At 43.6% G+C, this 20,027-nt stretch overlaps 1 protein-coding gene across 1 annotated transcript in view; it reads left to right on the top strand.

Annotated features, from left to right (window-relative positions):
- MICALCL (MICAL C-terminal like) overlaps nt 1–11,666 on the top strand; it is a 51,636-nt gene extending 39,970 nt beyond the window's left edge. The window contains exons 7-9 of the mRNA XM_006885589.1: nt 4,178–4,277; nt 8,657–8,730; nt 11,482–11,666. Of these exons, the coding sequence (XP_006885651.1) occupies nt 4,178–4,277; nt 8,657–8,730; nt 11,482–11,666 (359 nt within the window). The remainder of the gene's footprint in view (nt 1–4,177; nt 4,278–8,656; nt 8,731–11,481) is intronic.
- Nucleotides 11,667–20,027: the final 8,361 nt, after the last annotated feature.

Here is a 20,027-nt window from a genome sequence, read left to right as displayed (position 1 = left end):
AAAAAAACAAATAAATATAGAAAATATAAATATATATAAAACCAGGGAAAGTCTTGTCCAAATGGGTCAGGAGACAGATACAAAAATGTTTATAATGATTGTTGTTATAAATGGCATAATCCACAATACCAAAAATCCCCAAGACTATCCAATAATGAGAGAGTGAATAGATTGTGGAGGATCGAACCATTCCAGTAGAGTCTTGGAAGAAAAGTCTAATGATCAACTTTAAAAAAATCCACTTGGAAACCTGCTGGCGCACAGGTGTGCTCCGGGACACTAATGGCCACCCTGAGTCAGCATCAGCCCTGCCTCTCAGTGGTTGTGGCCGTTGTCAGATAGCTGACCAGCATGTGTGCAGCAGGGGAGGATTCCCTTTGTGCTGCTCAAGTGTTTTGGCTACAATTTCTCTAATGCCCCACCCAGGTAATTGCTGAGGGTCTGAGTGCATTTACAGAACTGCAGCAAACGCTGATTTAGACCTTCTCACACGTTCTAAGGAAGTAGGAAACCACATCAAAGAATCATTCGTGAAGCCCACAGTAAAGCAAGACCCAACCTGGAGAAACCACTCACCGGTGCCCAGGGAGAAGTATTCATTCCACATCACCTATAGAAGAGCATGCTTTAATGCCATGATTTTAATAAATAGATGGTTTATTCCCTGTTGTTATCATTTAGGGAAATAAACCTTGACGATTAAAGGTTATATTGGCTAATCACTCTATAAAACAATCAGGGAATTACTAAAGTAATATATGAGGTATATTGAAGAACTTCAGTAGAAAAGTGGCATCCTTTGCTCTGCATTTTTGAGAGATTACTTTGCATCTAAATGACCCCATTAATGGAAGAGTTTTGTTTTGAGTTTTGATTGCTTTATTTCACCTTGCAAGTGGAATCCATTCATTTGGTCTAAGAAAACCATGATATGAGGGCACACGGATGAATGGAGGATGAGTCAGCAGTGGACACAAAAGGGGTTACTCGCTGCCTGGCTGCACCATTCTAGCCGCCTCCTGTGCCAGATCTACAAGTCATAGCCCTGCCCTGGAAGAGCTCTCAGCAAACAGCGACAGGCGCAGATGGAGAGATGGTTAGCAAGCAATCTGTGTATACAAATAATGCTCAAGTCTTCCCAAGCAAGAGCTGATGAGCCAGCCAGCCATATAGCGTTTCATCTACACCAAGCCAAAAACCAGAGTCATTATTGCATAGTTTTGTCAACCTTCAGTTAGGCTGCAAAACGAAGTTCAGCCAAGTATCAAATCTAGCTTAGTTTTAAAAGTGAACAGAAAGTAATGCCCAAACCAGGCTTAATAGCAGAAACTACAATGTAATACTCAATAACAGTGGTACAATGTATTGAATGTTTTCTGTATGCCAGGTATTATGGGATATATTTCATATGCATGATCTCATTTAATCCTTAGCATCAATTTTGACATATGCATTAATCTTTAGTATCAGAGAAGGCTGGCATGGGGAGAAGTGAGATGACTTGTTCAAGGTCACGTTAGTGGCAGAACCAGGTCTGTTCATAGTCTTTCCACTTCACTGGACGACATCAGTGGTGAAGAGTCAACAGGGGTCTCATCTTCATTCAAGGAAGCTTTCTGGTGGGTACAGAAAATTGTTGGAATTCATAGCAGGGCAACGCTGGTACTCAGCACTTCAGGAAGACAGATTCCTAGAACTGTGTCCAAAGATTCCCCAAAAGTTATTTTGACTACTAAGAAAAAGGAGATGGTAAAACATGAATTCTAGACTACAGAATTGAAAAATAGCCCCTTGAAAAAAGAAAATGAAGTTGACTTTATTCAACCTGTGTTTGCTGAGGACAGTGTCAGTCAAAATCAAAGCAGCTGCACCAGGAGCCTTCCAACAGATCAGAGTTTAGAAGGCCACATAAGCACCGCTGAAAATGAGACCTGTAAGCCAGGATAGAATTCCAGCTAGAACAGTGGCATACTGTATCTCAGCAAAGTCTGAATCAAAACAGCACAGAAAACTCTTAAAGAGAGCGAGACAGTGCTTTAAAGCGGTTTCTTTTGGATTAACAAGGAGAAGAAGATAGGTGCAGAGCTTGTGGCAGGTGGTGTAATGTTACATGATGAGGAAAGGCAGAATCTTCAACTCCCAGCTCGTCTGTTTTCTCTATCAAGGAAAATTATCCTCACTCCAGAAATCTAAAGCAAATATCTCCAAGAAGAAATTGAATCGGATAGGAGACTAGGAGGGCTAGTGTTCTCCACCCCACTGTATCTCCAGGATCTGAAGCAGTATTTGACACAAGGGGCAGAAGGGTGGGGAGGCAGGGGTATTCATACGTGTTGTTGAATGAATGCTCCAGAAGTCAACATCTGCATTTTTTTTCCTTTTAATATGGAATGCTTCACAAATTTGCATGTCATCCTTGCGCAGGGGCCATGCTAATCTTCTCTGTATCGCTCCAATTTTAGTATATGTGCTGCCGAAGTGAGCACAACATCTGCATTTTTTTAACATCTGCATTTTAGTACCAGTTTGCTCACTAACTATAATTTGAGACACTATATACATCTCTTTGGATACCAGTTTCTTTATGAATAAAAAAGTTGGTCAAGAACACAGGGAGAAACGGGAAGTGATTCTTACGGATTGCTTCTATGTGCAGCAGTGTGGAGGGGCATTTCTTAGCTTATAGGACTGGGAGGAGGGGGAGAGAGCACCTACATATGGCAGTGAAGACCAGGCTTACCTTAGCAAACTTCATTCAAGTCTTAGCTCTGCCACTTACTGTGAACTTGGGCAGTTATTTTCCTCTTTTAAGCCTCCAATTTTATAGTTATCGAGTGGAGGTACTACAAGCATCTGTTTTTTAGTTTGTTTAGAGGATTAAATGAAACGCTGCATCTAAAGTGCATAGCCTCTCCATCAGCAGGGAAGTGCATTGTTTATTATACTGTTGCCTGGTAAGCTGTTACGGGTTGAACAGATCAAGAAGCAAAGGCTCAGAGAGGCGAAGCAACTTGGCCAAGGTCACCCAAGTCTTGCATCTGTGTTGTTTTCCTCTGTCTGTGGGTTCTGCTCTGTAAATCCTTGTAGGTGGACCATAGTCATTTGTTCTCATTGCTGAGTAAAATATTAGAAAGCCACCTCCATGTTGCTCCTTCTTAAATAAGCCCAGATTTTAATGTTTAGCATCTAGACATTTGCTATCTAATATTTAATATTTTTTTTAAAACCCTCAGAAACTCGTTTCTATCAAGTTAGCACTGACTCATAGCTGACCCTCCAGTAGGTTTTTAGTCACAGGGGAGGAGATTGCTCATGTTTCTCTTGTTTAGCAGCTGGTGGATTTGAACCACCTGCCTTTGGGTTGGCAGTGCCACTCCCTACCCACTCAGCCACAAGAGCTTGTTAGTATCTGAATGACAGTGTTAATATTCTCATGGTTAATTCTTGTTAATAAGGTTTATACTCTAAGTCTTCAGAATTGATAATGATAATGGTGAAGTGTTCAGCTTCTAACCGAAAGGCTGTGAGCTTGAACCTGGACAGAGGCACATAGGAAGAAAGGCCTGGTGATCTGCTTTCAGAAGGCCACAGTGTTGGAAACGCCATGGAGTTCCACTCTACAGCTGTATGGTTGTCATGAGTCTGAACTGACTTACAGCCAAATGATTTGGATCCTGCCCCACCTCCATGTATTTGCTTTATAATTTGGCATTTCTTTATGCAAAAATGAAAATGCCAAGCACCACCACTCTTTCTTACCTCCCAAGAGTCTTGGGCCACCTGGGAACTAGACTGGCATTCAGTGTGGGGGAGGAGGAGACAGTTACAGGAACTGGGGTTTCTTTGCAGAGATTATGATGCATAAACACAGAAACATTCTATGAGGGACAAACAAGTAGGCAGAAGAAAGATCACTTGTGACATGGCTTTATCAAGATGATGATCCAGGAACTGGAGTATTTATGTCCCGAAGGTCCAAGGAGAACTCCCCACAGAGTGTACAGAGTGGGATTTTATTGTCATTCCCGCAGCCTCAAGGCATCGACAGGGCATCGGGAAGCTGTGGTTTGCTGGTCTTTTCTGCTGCAGACACGGCCTGTTAAAGTGGCTCCAAAGCAGCTTGATCGCAGGGAGAGAAACACCAATCTAACCCATTTGCTGTTGATGTCTTAAACAGATTCAGGCACACACGACGAAGCACAGCTTTTGCAGGAATGGTTTAAGCTGGTTCTGGAGAAGAATAAATTAACGCGATATGAGTCGGAGCTGCTGATCACGTAAGTAAGACAACGCAGATAGCAAGTCCCCAGGCAAAGGGTGGGAGTGCGGGGCTCCCCTCCCACCTTGAAGTCCCAGAATTTTTTTTCCCCTCCTCTCTCTCTCTCCTCGTGCATACAGAATGGTGATTGAGGCAAATTTCTGGTTTGTGTCCTGCATGCAATGCTGGCATTAGTACAGTGACTCGGTTGTCTGTTCTCTCTGTGGAGTCCTTGGGCTCATACAGATTGCAGGTAATGGGTCTGGAGCTGTCAGGCATTTAGAGAAGTTCTTGTCAATTCAGCCTTGTCCCCAGACCTGTGTTAAAAGAGCAGTCACAGAGGGGAGAGATGAGTTCAAAGGTGGCTCGTGTAAAGGGAGGCTGTCCTGGTCACTCCTTTGTGGCTTTAGCAAAGGGAAGGACTGAGGGCCATCTGTCTGTCTGTCTGCTCTAAATGAGTAGCTGAAGCCTGATACTGAGATCAGAAAATGCAGATGGCTCTCAGCACACTCTCAAAATGTTGAAGGTCTGGATACACGCTGCCTGTCTGGAGGGAACTACATTAACAGTTAGGAACAGCCAGGTGGGGGCTTGCTCTTATGTAACCCCATTTCGTTTTGTCCTGACTCTTAGAGGTAATTCTGGGATTCTAATAAATACTTTACCCCTCCCCTGCCTGTGTTCTGAACCAGGTGGCAAATAAGACTACTGACTCAAGAGAAAGAACATCAAAATATCACCTTTATTACTGATAACGGCTAGCTTGGCTTAGTGGGGAGCCCAAGTGAGTTTGCGAATGGTATTAGTTTCCTAGGACTGCTGCAACAAACGACCACAAGCTGGGTGGCTTGCAACAACCAGTTTTTCCCTTTTGGTTCCAGGGGCCCCGAGTCTGAAATCACGTGTCAGCAAGGCCACACTCCTTCAAAGACTCTAAGGCAGAGCGCCTCTTGGCCTCTCCAGTGTCCAGCAGCCTAGGCTTTGGCTTTGGGCTGCCTCTGTCCAGTCTCTGCCCCCATCTTTACATCATCTTCCTCTCTGTGCCTCTGTCTTCGCCTCTTCTGTTTCTGATAAGGGTACTTGTTAATGAATTTAAAGCCCACCAGAAAAATCCAGTGTGGTTTCATCTCAAGACCCTTAGCTACAACTAGAGTTATCTATGACATTCTTGAGTTCTCAGCTTTAGGATGTGGGCATAGCTTTTAGGGGGTTACCATTCAGTTCACTGCACTAACAACACCTTAGAATTGAGATTTATTGACGTAATCACAAAGGCAGTAGACTCACCTAATGCATTCCTTCAAAGACCCTAGGCCAAATGGTTCTCAACTGGAGGCAACTCTGTCACAACTGAGGAGGGAAACTCTTGGCCTCTAATTTGTAGAACTAGCCAAGGATGCTCTTAATCATCCTACAGTGCACACCCCAACCTCCAAACAAAGAATTAGTTCCCAGCACACATAGTGTCAAGGTTGAGAAACCTTTCCCTAGGCCTAGCTTAAGGTGGATGTAATTAAGATCACATGTTCTACAGTTTGCTCTCAGGAGGAGAAAGGGAAGAGTGAGCTGAGTTTACCCCATCTGTTCTTCCCAAGATGACCTCTTATGATGTAAAAGTAAAGATCCCTCATAGCACAATGGTTCGCTCTGTTCTCAACCAGTAAGTCAGAAGTTTGTACCCACCAGCTCTCCACGGGACAAAGATGTGGCAGTCTACTTCTGTAATGATGGATGGCCTTTGAAACACTGTGAGGCAGTTCTGGTCTGTCCTGTAGGGACTCTGGGTCAAAACCACTGGACAACAGTGGGTTTGGTTTTGCCTGGTGGGTAGAAGTGAATAATGGTTAGGGCTGGGGGATGAGCCCAGGAATTACACTAATGAGGCTTCATCAGGAATGGGCAGTGATAGGTTTTGTTTTCTCAGTATTTTTAAGGTTTCTGAATATAGAGTCCCCACACACCTAAGTCATTTGATCATGTCCATCTGATGAGAAAACCCTTTTTATGCAGCCATACTGTCTGCATTTGGGTCAGGACAGAAATTTTAAAAGTTCATTCAAGAAAAATTTATTAAGAAGAATTCTGTGTTCCAGGCCTTTTGCTAGTTTCTGTGGGACTAAATAAATATGACTAAAGTCCTGGTCTCTCGCTCTAGAGCCCTAGAAATCATCTCCGTGCTCATGCAGAAAGCATACAGTCTCCACTCAGCCAGAGTCAATGATGGGGCCCCACAAAGGCAGACAGAAGTAGAGGTACGAGGGAGACAGGAGGCCAGTGTATGATAACAAATCGTGGAGGTGTTTATGAGGAGTATATGCAGTGCAGAGGGTCTCCCCAAGACAGGCAGGGGACGCCACTCCTCCAAAGGAGGCCAAAGAGGAGAATCCAGCCAGCTCTGTGAACTACACAAAGGCAGATGGGAGTGCTGTTAAAAAATAGATCGAAGTTTGGAGAAAGAGCTGGATGAACAAGGAGAAACATCTTAGATAAGTCTAGCAATACAGATAGACTCTTTGGGAAACAGGCATCAAGAAAGAATTAAACAAGCTATTTTATGGGAGCCATGCCTGTGAAGGAGAAAGGGATTAAGAGAGAGTGAAACTTTCAGACTACAGTGCAATTCTGGTCCCTGTGAGAGGTGAGGTGGGGAAGGAGAATTGAGCAGAAGCTGCCTCAGATTCCAATGCAGCCCTGAGAATGTCATGGGCCAGCCTGCTGGGGAGCCTCAGAGCACAGTTTGTATTTCAAGGGAGTCCCATGTTGAGTGGGAATGTCTCTGCTGTGCCCCATCACTGGCTCAGAGCTGACCAGTGCTTGAACATTGAGACAGATTCTCCAGCAACAGCAGCCAACCAAGTGTAGTTCTGGCAGAAAGTTCTCTTAAAGGAGAAATCCATCATCTGCCACTGTGGATCAAGAGAAGTTCAGTGTCGCTCAGAAAATGGAGAATATTGAACAAGATAGGAACCATGGCTCTAGTGGTAGTGAAAATAGAGCAGGGGATAGGAGATGGCTCTAGCTGTCAGAGAAAAAGCACATGCAGACTGCAGGGTGGGCTGAGACAGGGTGGTACCCTGTCAACCCCAGGTGAAGCTTCTTTTCAGTCCTTCCCCTCTTCAGTATCTGAATACTTGGCCCACTTCTCTCTTATCATGGTATCCACGATGTTGCACTTCTTGGTTTTTTATTTTGACTGCTTCTTCCCTGGCTCCATTTCTTCTGTTGGACTTGTTAATGTAGACATTCCCTTGGTTCTGTAGGAAGATCGTTCTGTGTGGTCTCTGTTTCAGAGATAACATGACTTCACCTGTCACATCTGACAACTCCCTTATGTATTTGTGGTAGTCATTTTTCCTAAGAACACCAGCAACATTACCAAGTATTTGGGGAACTTTTTCCTATATTACTAAATGAACCAGCCCAAGGGATACTCTATCTTACATTCTGTATATAAACGGGACCTACCCTAAGCATTGCTAATTGTAGCATTTCCAGCCTGACCTCCACCATGGGCCATCTTACTTTCCCTTCTTAAGTTTACTGTTCCTAATCTGCAGACAGAGTGGGTTGCCAGCTCTCGGGCTTCACTGCTCCAGTGCAACATTGCCTCTTCTGTTTCCATCCCCTGTAAACATAGCACCCATCAGGCTCCTTCCTCAGGGCTGCACCACAGACCGAGCCTCTTCCTGCACAATTCCTTTTTTTTTTAGTATTCAGATTCACACACACACACACACACACACACACTTTCCTTCATTGACATTATGTTTCATACAATGATACAATGATTCCCATACATTGTGTTTTATAACATTTATCACTGTTGGACTCTGCTCACCCATCCATCACCCTGTCTTTTCAGGTCCCTGCCATATTTTTCCCATTTCCTTTACCCCCTCCCTCTACCCACCAACCCTGTGATTTGCTTTTGCCTCTTACGGTTCCAGAACTGCATGGTGGCCTGAAGGCTCCTACCACCAGTACTCCATATACAATTTCTTATTCCTGTTCCCTACTTCTTTTGCACTCTCTTGGACCCATGATTAGGGATTTGGGAGTGATGAAACATGATAGTTGAAGTTGTGTTGTCCCTGAAAGGGAGTTTTCAGATGCTCATTGCTTCCCCCTGGACCACTGACCACTGTAGCTTCTTCACTAATCGCTGTGTCCGGCCTTCACCACCAGGGGGCCCCTCTGCCGCTCCTCACCATCTCTTGAGTTCAGCATACACAGCGGTCCTCAGAGGCTTCTTCAGAACCGACAACACTTTTATTCAAGGAATTACTCCAGTTTTTACCAGGGGAAAAAAGAATGCAGCTACTGTCAATAAGAGTATTGTTCTGTGTTTATCCACATACTGAGACTATTTTAAAAGTTTGCACGTTTTCTTATACTCAGGGCCCAAGAGCTAGAATTAGAAGATCATCAAAGCCGACTGGAGCAGAAGTTAAGAGAGAAAATGCTCAAGGAGGGTGAGTATGGCCACATGTTTGGAGTCCTTGCTAATGACGATTTCCCACTCAAGGAAACTTAAGCAGCGCGCAGGGCATCCCAGGATGCTCTTCCCACCCTCTCCACCACCAATGGTCAGAGATGAGTGCACAGCCAGCCTTCTGCCCACTCACCACGGGCACAGCAAGCCTACTCTTTTGATTTGCTGTGGTCAGTTTGATCCCAAATAGACAGTTCATAAAAGAGCACACACTCAAGGCAGATATTCTATACACATTAATGTACTGCAGACTGTTTCTTTATGCACTACTGTTTTATTTCTAATAAAAGCTTTATAATGTCCCATTACAGAGCACCGTGGGCTTAGTGGTAAGGAATTACCCTGACAACCCTAAGTTAAGCAGCTCAAATCCACCAGCTGCTCCATGGGAGACGGATAGGCAGTCTGCTTCTGTGTGATTTACTGCTTCTGAAAACCCCGTGGAGGGTCAGCTATGGATCAGTTTTTACTTGATTGATGGTACACAACAATAACAGTGTCACAATACATATAACAAAGAAAAGTGAAGTACATGGTCTTTTTGTTGTTAGACTAGTCTGGATGGATCCATGTATGACTAACCTAAACTGGGAAAAGAATTTTTTTTTCTGTGTTGCTTACTAAATTAGACATACCAGCATTGTAATATACTTAAATTATAAACCAAAACCTAATTTGTATATCTAATAAATGTTTTATTTGCCCTTTCCCAGAATGGTGATATAGTTATCATCAGAGAATCCATTAACTACCTTTGGTTTTGTTTTTGGTAAGGACTTTCTTACAAAGGAGTAAATAAAGTTCTCACTCTCTTCAGATACACACAAAAAAAAGGTAGCATCTTCATTTTGCCTGTATTCAGACCTGAGTTCATCTTGCACGTAAACTTCCTTCCACTTGTTACAAGGGGTGGGGGAGCTTTATTTATCCCTCTCTGATAAACTTAGCCTGATGCAATAGTTTAAATAATATTCCCTATAGGAGATGCTCAGTCTCTTCGGGATAGAATGTTCACTCTCACAAATGGGTTGCCCCTTCATTCTGCTTTTAATGGAGAGAGGTAGGTTTGGGTGACCTTGTGGCATTAGGAATCCGGATGTGTGCTCCGATTCCTTGAGTCCCCATAGAGCAGTAGCCCATCCACGTTTGTAGTTAAGGTGTAGAGCTAGGGTACTTTGTACCTTGTTCATTTTCTTGACTTGTGCGGAGCCTACTGGCATTCCGAAGCTCACTTGTCTTCACTGTACACAGACAGTCTACCATCTAGTCTCTAGTTTGTGGTCACTTCACACATCATCCTGGGGCTGCCCACTAGCTGGGTGACTTTGTGAGACCCTGTGTGGACTGGAGCAAGTGGACGTTTCTTCGTTTCATCTGTGCCACACAGCAGCTGTGTTAGAGAGCCACACTGGGGTCCTTTCTGCCTACCATGGGGTTTATTTGTGACCTTCTAGGTGAGCCTTCCCACAGCTCTAAATGAGGCTCAGAGCAGGAGCCCTTTAGCCTGAGGGTTCCTGTTACATGATAACAGACATTTTTGCCCTTTCGGAGGAATCCCTGGGTGACATGAATGCTAACGTGTTCAGCTGCTAAACACAAACCTAAGTTTGGAAATTCAAAGTTGGAAGAAAGTGCAGATAATCTATTCCTGAAAAACAAGCTGTTGAAAACCCTAGGAGCATGCCTCTCCTCTTCCACGCATGAGGTCACCGTGGGACAGAATTGACTCCACAGTAACTGGTGGCCCCTTTGGGAGAGAGGAGAGAGTGAATGGACACTCAGAAGGACAGGCCCTCACTGCCCACCTCTTCTGCCTCTCTCTGCCAGCAGTATGAGGAACAAAGGACCTGGAGCTCCTTTCCCTTCCCTTCCATCACTTCTCCCCACTTGCTGGTGACTCCAGCTTCAGCCCCGTGACAGGCAGTGTGACACTTTCGCTCCTCGATCACCTGGCTCACTGCCTGGCCCTTGGTTTGTTAAATAAAAGGGACTCAAGGAAGTGAGGAAGCCCTCTCCTGAAATAGTAATCTGATTTTCTCAGCCTACATCTGGCTTTAAAAATGACATCTTGCATGTCAGAAATTCATTCTTTCCTGTTTCTTTTTTGTTTCCTTTTATAACAATCCCATCTCTCTGCGGGTAATTCAATGCCTAAGGCCAACTAGGAAGACAGTCATGCACCCAGAAAGGCAGAAAACACAGTGACAGTCTGGATCCAGTCTGGACAGCCTAGTGGACAGTCATGTGGTTTCTGCTTATTAACTACAGATGAACAAAGGACCCTCGTTCAAACAGTAACCTCTGATGTGGATTGTTTACTAGAAGCTTTTATCACAGATTTCCTTGCTGTGGTTTGTATATTCGTATGGCAAACAGCCCTTTCATTGTTGTGGTGGGTTTTTTGGGGGGGGGCGTGGGAGTAGACAGTCACAGGGTGGCAGCTTGGTACAGCTCGGCTGGTATTCTTTCTCTCTCAAAGGTTTCCCCCCCTCTTGCTTTCTCTATACCCTCAAGATGAAAACTGAGCTGATTGCAGCACAAAGCAACAACCCCACCCCCCTCTTCTAAGCTGTGTCTTTTCAGGCAGTTTCTTCGTGTTCCATTCACTTCCCTGTTTCCTCCATTGAAATTAAAGGGCAGAACAAGTTCATAACAACCGGGAGAGCCCACGCCAAGAACTCTCCTGGGTCAAATCTAATCCGAGGTCCCCTGGTTTTCTGTTTTTCTTTAGAGAGCCAGAAAGATGAGAATGACCGAAATGAGGAGCAGGAAATACTCAACAAGATGATGCAAGTGATTGAGCAGAGGGACAAACTCGTGGACTCCTTAGAGGAACAACGCGTCAAAGAAAAAGCTGAGGACCAGCACTTCGAAAGCTTCATGTTCCCCAGGGGCTACCAGCTGAGCAGGACTTGAACAAATCCAGGGGTGTTGCTCTCCCTCTTGGCGAGCCCCGGACTGGTGCATCAAGCCAAGGATACCTCACATTCGTTTAGTTCGCGCTGCAACGTGTAGCCGACCTAGATCTTAAATTATACTCGCCTGCAATTTTTAAGACATATTAAAATGCCCTCATATATACCACTGCTGCCCAAGATCCTTCCAAAGATTTTAATGAAGAAAATACAAAGACTCTTTTGAATTTGGCAACCGAGTCAGTAGGCCTCTCAAATTGAAAGTGTCCTTGGCAGCTGACCAGCATTGTTTTCCCCAGAAAGTGACGCAGAGATTTGACTCTCCTGCTGCTTGGATAATTTTGTGCCCAATTCATTGAGTTACACATCTCGAGATTTTCAAGAAGCGGCTTTTTTCATAAATATGTCCATATTTGCCTTTTCTTTCTCCCTCCTGCCCCCTTTAACATGGATGACCGGCTTCCAAATGTCAGCAAGCAGCAGCAGCAGTTTAAAGATTAAGTTAATATTTAAATTGTGTTTCCAGAGAAAGAGAAGAAATCTTGAGATTACTGATTACATAAAGCAAATAGCTCATATAGCAGGTGTTAATTCAATCCAGGATCAATTTAATTTCTCAGGCGTGCTTATAAGCCTTAATATAATATACATAAGCAATGAGAGTTTAGTAGAACATTTGAGCTTTAATTTTACTTTGGGGGGGGGGAAAGAGCGAAGGGGGAGGAAACCCTTTCCTTTATTATTAGCTTAGACTCTTTTTTTTTTTGTTCCCTGAACATTCCTATTATGGCTCCTGGAAGAGAATGAAAAGCATTTTTAGAAAATGCTTACTTCTGAAGTCTCTTTCTGTTGGTGGCATGAAGAGGGAATGTCTTCCCATTATTGATGAAATATTGGTGATGTTGTTGCTGCTGCTGCTGCTAAAATCAAACACATAAGTGGTACAAAGAGAATTTCCTCCTCAGATGTGGTCTTCTTACGCCACACAGAGGGGTGGGAGCTGACATCTCTCTGGGGTTGCCCAGGAACTATGTGGGACAAGGACACAGGCATTGCCTGTGCAACGATCCCATTGACCAATCCCAGAAAGGTTCATGGTGGTTTTCTGTTGATTTCATTGGTTTGTTTCTTTCTTTTTTTTTTTTTTTCTCTTCCTTTCTTTAAGGTCATTTTAAATGTGAAAAGAAAGCAGGCAAATGGAGTTTGTACACTGACAATGGGACTCTCTGGGATGTTTTGATTGGTTTTATGTGAGGATGAAATGAGAGATTTAAAAATGGTAATCTATGGCCATAAATATTTGTCTTCTCTCAAACGGGATTATTTTGAGGGTCTGATCTGTTATAGATAAGAGAGAGACTGATGAACTCGTGTGCCTGACCTCTCATTTCTCTCTCCTTTCTGCAAGTGTTAAAAGGTATCATTAGACAAAAGGTGCTTTGTTAATGGTTGGCTCTGACTTGAGACCCAGCTTAACTAAATAGAAGTTTACCCATGAGCCGCTCCTGTGTGAGATGCCATTTCTATACAACAACAAGTAGTAATTAGAAGTATGACTGTTTTCCTCTAAATCAGCCAGCATCTGGGTGTTATTTAAACACAATTTTTCCTTGGCTTGCCAGGCTTTAAAGGTTATGTTCTTTTTTTTCTATCCTTTTTTTCTCTCCTTTTTTGAAGGATCAGGCCTTCAAGTACCTGATTTCTTCTTTTTCCAAGGGTCTAGGGAATAGATAGATAGATATATTCCATTTCTGGCTATTTATCTATTTTATTTATTTGTATGTATAATGGACATTATTAATATGATTTCCTCATAATTGTGGTTTTCCTGTGTTAGCCCTTGAAGAAGACCAGTTAGTGCTCAGATACTGGTATATAAGCTATTTCATATACAAATACTGTCATATGCTTTGTAATGTCTGAGATACTTAAATATTCATGGAATGTTATATGATTTGGGTGTTGTATGAACACCATATCAAAGCCTGGTCCTGCTTTTCCTTCAAGCATCTTGAGGAAGCTTCATGTCTTAGCAATGATCACCAGTGTGTGAAGAAGGACTATTTGTGTTTGGTCCTCAATCTGTCATTAGCAAGTTCTCCATGTCTGGTGAAAATCCCTCACCTTTTTTTTTAGCCTTCTGGCTTTCATTGAAGCTAATGAGGCACCAGGATTAGAGGAAGATCCATCAACAACCTGTGTTATGCAGATGACACAACCCTGCTTGCTGAAACTGAGGAGGACCTGAAGTGCTTGCTGCAGAGGGTCAAGGACTGCAGCCTTCAATACGGATTGAAGCTCAACATTAATTAAGAAGATAAAGATTCTCACCACTGGGCCATTTGGCAGCATTATGATATATGGTGAAGAGCTTGAGATAGTTAACAATTTTAGTTTGCTTGGCTCTCCAATCAACACTCTTGGTACCAGCAGCCAGCAAATCAAGAGACAAATTGCATTGGGAAAGTTAGCTGTCAGGGACCTCTCCAAAGTACTGAAGAGCAATGACTTCAGTCTGGAGACTAAGGTGTGCCTGATCCAGGTCACAGTTTTCATAATTGCTTGCTATGTGTCAGAGAGCTGGACAACAATTAGGGATGATAGAGAATTGATACCTTTGAGCTGTGGTGCTGGGGAAGAGTGTTGACTATACCATGGACTGCTAGGAGAACAATCTGGTTTGTCCTAAAGAGGGTAAAACCAGGCTGCTCCTTGGAGGCAAGAATTCTGAGGCCTCTGCTGACATACTTTGGGCATGTTGCTAGAAAGAAAGGACCAGTCCTTGGAGAGGGATATCATGCTTGGAAGGGTGGCAGGACAGAGAAAGAGAGGAAGACCATTGCTGAGATGGATTGATTTAGTGAGTGGGATAATGAAGGTAGGTGTGTCAGAGAATAAAGTTGGCACATGATAGAGCAGGGTTCAAGGCTATTATGCATAGGGTTGCTATGAGTCGCAGGCAACTTAACAGCACATAACAACAACAATCCTGAACAGCTTGGAGAATCTTTTCTTTCTTTCTAAGGATGGTTGTGCAGGAAGCTATTATGTTAGATAATATCCCATTCTACCATTAGGGAACAAGTCTAAACTTAATTATAGTTTTGTGGGACCAAGGTCATGTACATGGTTGGATGTTGCCCAAATGGATGTTATGTGGTGCATTACTGTAACCCAGTTGTGTGAGAAAGTGAACTGTACAGTATTAAAGATTTATGGTGTTAGTCAACCATCAGACATTTGGGATAAGGTTATGGGTATGTGGAAGAGATATAAATTTAATTTTCATTCTGGAGTGTTCAGAATTATTCAAGTCCCATCTTTTCTGTCATTTACATAAAAGTATACCTGTGTTGCTGTGTATATAGAACAGTTGAGACTCAAATGCATAGTGTCTGGCTGCTATTGTGCAAAAGAATTAATTGCCACTTATTTTAATTTGTTTCCATGCAAAAGGAAGATATTTCCTACAGGCACAAGCAAGAAGGTGGTTCTTATATCTAGTATTCTTTTAATAAGAGAAAAAGATGAGAGAAGAAGTGTGTTCACGTTCTCTTCCCATGACTACACGCTGTGGTTTAGGTTCAGTCTTGGCCAGGGTAAAACTCAGACCTCATACTTACAATCTTCTGCGTTTGTTGCTTTCTGTTTTCCCAGCACATAAAAACAATTCCGCTATCATTCTCCCAAAGGAGGCACAAGTATTGTAAATCTTGTGCTATTTAAAATTATTCATGGACTGCCAAGAAAACAAACAGATTCAGCCTAGAGAGGGTTAAACCAGGCTGCTCCTTGGAGGCAAGGATTCTGGGGCTTCATCTGACCTACTTTGGACATGTTGTAAGGAGAGACAGGTCTTTAGAGAGGGACATCATGCTGGGTAGAGTAGAGGGACAGCGCAGGAGGGGAAGACCCTCTATGAGGTGGATTGATTCAGTGACTGGGGTAATCGGGATGGGTGTGTCAGAGGCAATGAGATTGGCACAGGATAGAGCACGGTTTAGGGCTGTTATACATAGGGTCGCTATGAGTCGCAAACGACTCGATGGCACATAACAACAACATTTATTCACACCTGACAATGTTCTAAGATCTTCAACAAAAACTATTGTAAATATCAGTTGTCAGAGGATGAAAGTGGTCTGGCTCCACAAGACTTTCATGTGCAGACATGGTTGCAAATTTAGGATTCTGAATGGACATGAACATCAGCATAAGGTCTTATTTCATAGTCTTTTGCACACAATTTCTGAATTTAGTAAAACATTTTAAAGTAGTTACAAGTTCAGAATTTTATGTAGGCTGGATACAGAGACCATTCTTCAGCTTGTAGTTCCAAAACAGTCTTTCAATGATGCTCTTGTTCAGCAAACTTTCCCAGAATGTCTTTTGATTTTGTAGCTATGTGCTAGGTATTGGGATGCAGAAAATACTAGCCTTCCACTTGTTGTGTACCATTGAGTCAGAACTGACCCACAGCTGATTCTCCAGTGGGTTTTCAGAGGCACTAAATCATATGGGAGGAGACTGCATCTTTCTCCTCCAGAGCACCTGGTCGATTCCAACTATCTACCTTTGCATTTGCAGTGCAGTTCCCTGCCACTACGCTACCAGAGCTCCCTAGCCTTCTGCTAAACTCTCCCAAATAAATATAGAGATAAAAGGATACTTCTATTATAAGCATCAACCCTTTCTCAAGCATAGAAACGTATCCCTAATGATTGTAGTGCTCTGTTGACAGTGAAGAGAAGTCCATATTTCTTAAACTGTGAACAATAATATCAGGTTGTACAGTTTCATTTAAACCTTGACTTTGGCAGTGTTAGGTTGCTTGGAATCAATCAATGCTGAGATGCAGCATGTTAATTGCAACTGAGAAAGGAAGTGGCAGGTGTTTCCAACTCCGATGAGCTGCAATGAAATTGATGTTTTCTGTATGCTGAAGGCAAATGACAATTCAGCAATGTCTCTCTTCCCGGGAAGCAGATTTACAGGTTTTTCCTTTCAGCCTGAAAATGGCAGCATGCCTCATCCAGGTGGTTGATCAGAGGGCTACCTCAGCAGGGCAGAGGTGGTGGGGGGCAGCTGGGGCCTCTGCAGGAACGGAGGGAGCTGCAGATGTGGGAGTTTATCGTAATAAGAAGGTTCGCAGACAGAGGAAAGTGTACAATTTCACCTACTGTTTATCTTGGAGCCTCACTGCTGAGTAGCTTGTAAAAGATTAATTTGCGCCAACAATTGGGAACTATTCATGTGGATTGAAATGTGTTGTGTGTGCACTGCTACAAATGCTGAAATGAACCAAAAATAAATGGGTTTGTGTCTGAGGATCAAAACATTTTCATGTGTGCTTGGCCTGGCACTTCTGAAAACAGCAACCATTTTATTTTCTTTCTTCCCAGAGAAAGGGCTTGGGCAAAGCTTTGGGTTTTTTGTAGGAGTTTGTGACTTACAGCTGGATGCTTTCTTTCCCTCAGAGCACCTGGTGGAGCTCACCTAGCCAGAAAATAGAAAGCAGATGGAGGGAGGAGCAAAGAAAGTTCACCTCAGCTGTGTTTTTTTCAACAAAGCTATTTTTCAAGCTGAGGTAGGAGTCAGGTGGGGCCTGCCTTAGTCACTGCCCCCTTCACTTGAGGAAGCCTGGTTTTGTTTTGTTTTGTTTTTGTTGTTGTTGTTTTCTCATTTACTCTGTAGAAATGCTCACTTTGACACAGTACTGGCCTCACCTTCAAGTTAAAGGAACACATTTCTAAATGGTTGGGGTGATGGTGTTTCTAGCTTGCTTTTGTACTCCATGTGCCCCATAAACCTCCGTATAAATAAACTCACTGGTACCAAGACAAATCCACCTTAGAGCAATCCCACAGAACTATCAGGTTGCCATGAGTGTAAGTCATCATGGAAGCAGGTGCCTTACCTTCCCCCACTGAGCGGCTGGTGGGCTGAAACTGCTGACCTTTAGCTTAGCAGCTGAATGCCTAAACCACAGCACCTCCACAGTGCCTTTATTAGACCCCCAGGAAGAGCAGATCTGTAAAATGTGAACGAATAATACAACAGAACTGCTGTCTTGTCAGGTGGCCACTCCCAGAGAGTGCCCATCATTTTACACTAAATTCACCTCATTGTTTATAAACTTCTGTCTGTTGATTAGATATTTATAATGATTTTCCCCCAGCTAAAATTTAATAAAAATATGCATAACTGCAGGTGAGAGAGCTCCTGTTTGCTGGTGCTTACATGTCATGAAAAGCCCTCTCAGGGGCATCTAGTGGGCACTTTGCGGGGGTTTCCCGGGGCCCATGTGAGGCTCGGCTGCTCCCCTCAGCTCTTCTGTCACAGAGGAACAGACTCAGCCTTTCTCATCAGCCAGCTGTAGCTCCCTGTCCCTAAGCCTCCAGGGTGGGCTTGGTCATTTCATGCTCACACCCTCTCCCAGCTCATCCCAGCTCCCCTGAAAAGCCTCACTGACCCTGATAATACCAGCCAGACCCTGTGAGTTCAGCTCTTACAACAGGCCAGGAGTTCTGCAAACAAATGATCCCATCTAATCCTGACAGCACAGCTTTAAGATAAACAATATCACCATTTTCAGATGATAAAACTGACCCCCAAAGAGGCTGAGTAACCTACCTGAAGCAGTGAGTCAGACTGAGCTCCACGTTGGCCTCCTAGGTTGGTCCACCATGCTGCTCTTAGAATGGTTCCCTTCCCACACATGCCAGCGCTTATCCCTGAAGCAGGGCAAGCTGGGAATGTAGACAAAGCTGCCACTTTGAAGTTTGGCTTTTTGTTTCCTTCTATACTTGTTGTTATGTACCATTGAGTTGAGTCTCTTGTTTACAAGAGCCCTAAACCCTGTTCTATCCTGTGCCAAACTCACTGTCTCTGACACACCTACTCCCACTACCCCAATCACTGAGTTGATCCATCTCATCAAGAGTCTTCCTCTCCTGCGCCGTCCCTCCACCCTCCCAAACATGATGCCCCTCTCCAAGGAACAGTCCCTCCTTACAACACGTCTAAAGTATGTCACACGAAGCTTCAGACAAAAAAAAAAATCCTTTGCATTGAGTCAGATCCTACTCATAGCGACTTTTAGCGAAGAGAGATGACAATCCAGACCTGAGGAATCATCTCTGTAGCTTGAGATGTGACATCAGCCCCAGAGCTCTGCCTTGCTCGTCTGGGTCTAAAGTGGCTCCTTTTGTTCCTACTGTTCCCCTGGTGACTTCTGTATTCCCCTGTCGATCAGTCAAGTAGGAGCTGCTGGTTTGGGGGTTTCACTTCGACAGTTGGCATTCACCTCTCATGCAGAGGTAAGGAACTCTGTTGTTCAAAGTTTACTGTTCAGACTCACAAAGTGTAAGCAAGCAGAAAATATGGGATAAATTCCCTCCTAACTTGGTCACAAGCCCTTTGAATAGCATCATTTCATGTGAGCCTTAAAAACACTCCTGTCCTATGACAAACCAAGGCTGAAGTGTTCCAGCTTCTTCCTGCGCTGATGCAATTTTCCCTGTCCACCAAGAGAAGCCCTTGCTCTCCAGCTGACCGTGACATCCAGGTTGCCTCTGTGCAGGCAAAGGTACTCCGGCAAGACATTGTCACTGGCAGCCTGGCCTTCACATGCTGCTGCTGACAGCACAGCATTCCCGACGTGGACATGCCCGTGAGGCATCTCATTTCTGGCCCTCACGCCACAGATCTTTTAATCTCTTGCACATTCCTTTATCCATGCAGAGAAAGAGTATGCCTTACTCTCAGTGATCAAAGTGGTTCCCCAATCTAACTGGCTTCTCTCTCTTCCCGCTTTGATGGACTTCAAGAACTCAGATTACTGACTAGGATCCAGGGCTTTTGTAAAACCCTCCGTGTGACCTGCCAGGGCCTCCAGCGTTGCCCCTTACACAGTATCCATGTTTAGAAAACGTTTCCAATGAATAACTTGAGTTTTGTTTTTGGTGGGTTTTTTTTTTTTTAAATAACATTTTTTAATTGTCATTTTAAGAAAAGTTTACAGAAAAGTTAGATTTTCATTCATTCATTATTATACATTCTACCTCATCTCCCTCCCTTCCTCCTCCCCAAGTTTACTTTTTTATATGCTGGTTTATTTACAAAATTATGATACATTCACACAATGGAATACTGTGCAGCATGCAGGAGTAATGATTTTGTAAATTATTACCTAACTTGGGAGGGACTGGAGAGCATTTTGCTGAGTGAACTAACTCAGTCCTACAAGGACAAATACTGTATAAAACCATTATTGTAGAATGAGTATAAGGATCCAGGCGGGTAGGGGAGGGTGGAAACAGAGGGATGAGGATGTGCAGGGGGAGGTGGGGATTAATCATGA

Source organism: Elephantulus edwardii, unplaced genomic scaffold, assembly GCF_000299155.1.
Source record: "Elephantulus edwardii isolate Elephantulus edwardi_28Jun2011 unplaced genomic scaffold, EleEdw1.0 scaffold00044, whole genome shotgun sequence".
NCBI lineage: Eukaryota > Metazoa > Chordata > Mammalia > Macroscelidea > Macroscelididae > Elephantulus > Elephantulus edwardii.
Note: the sequence above shows the minus strand (reverse complement) of the source record. Positions and strands in the feature narration are given on the sequence as shown.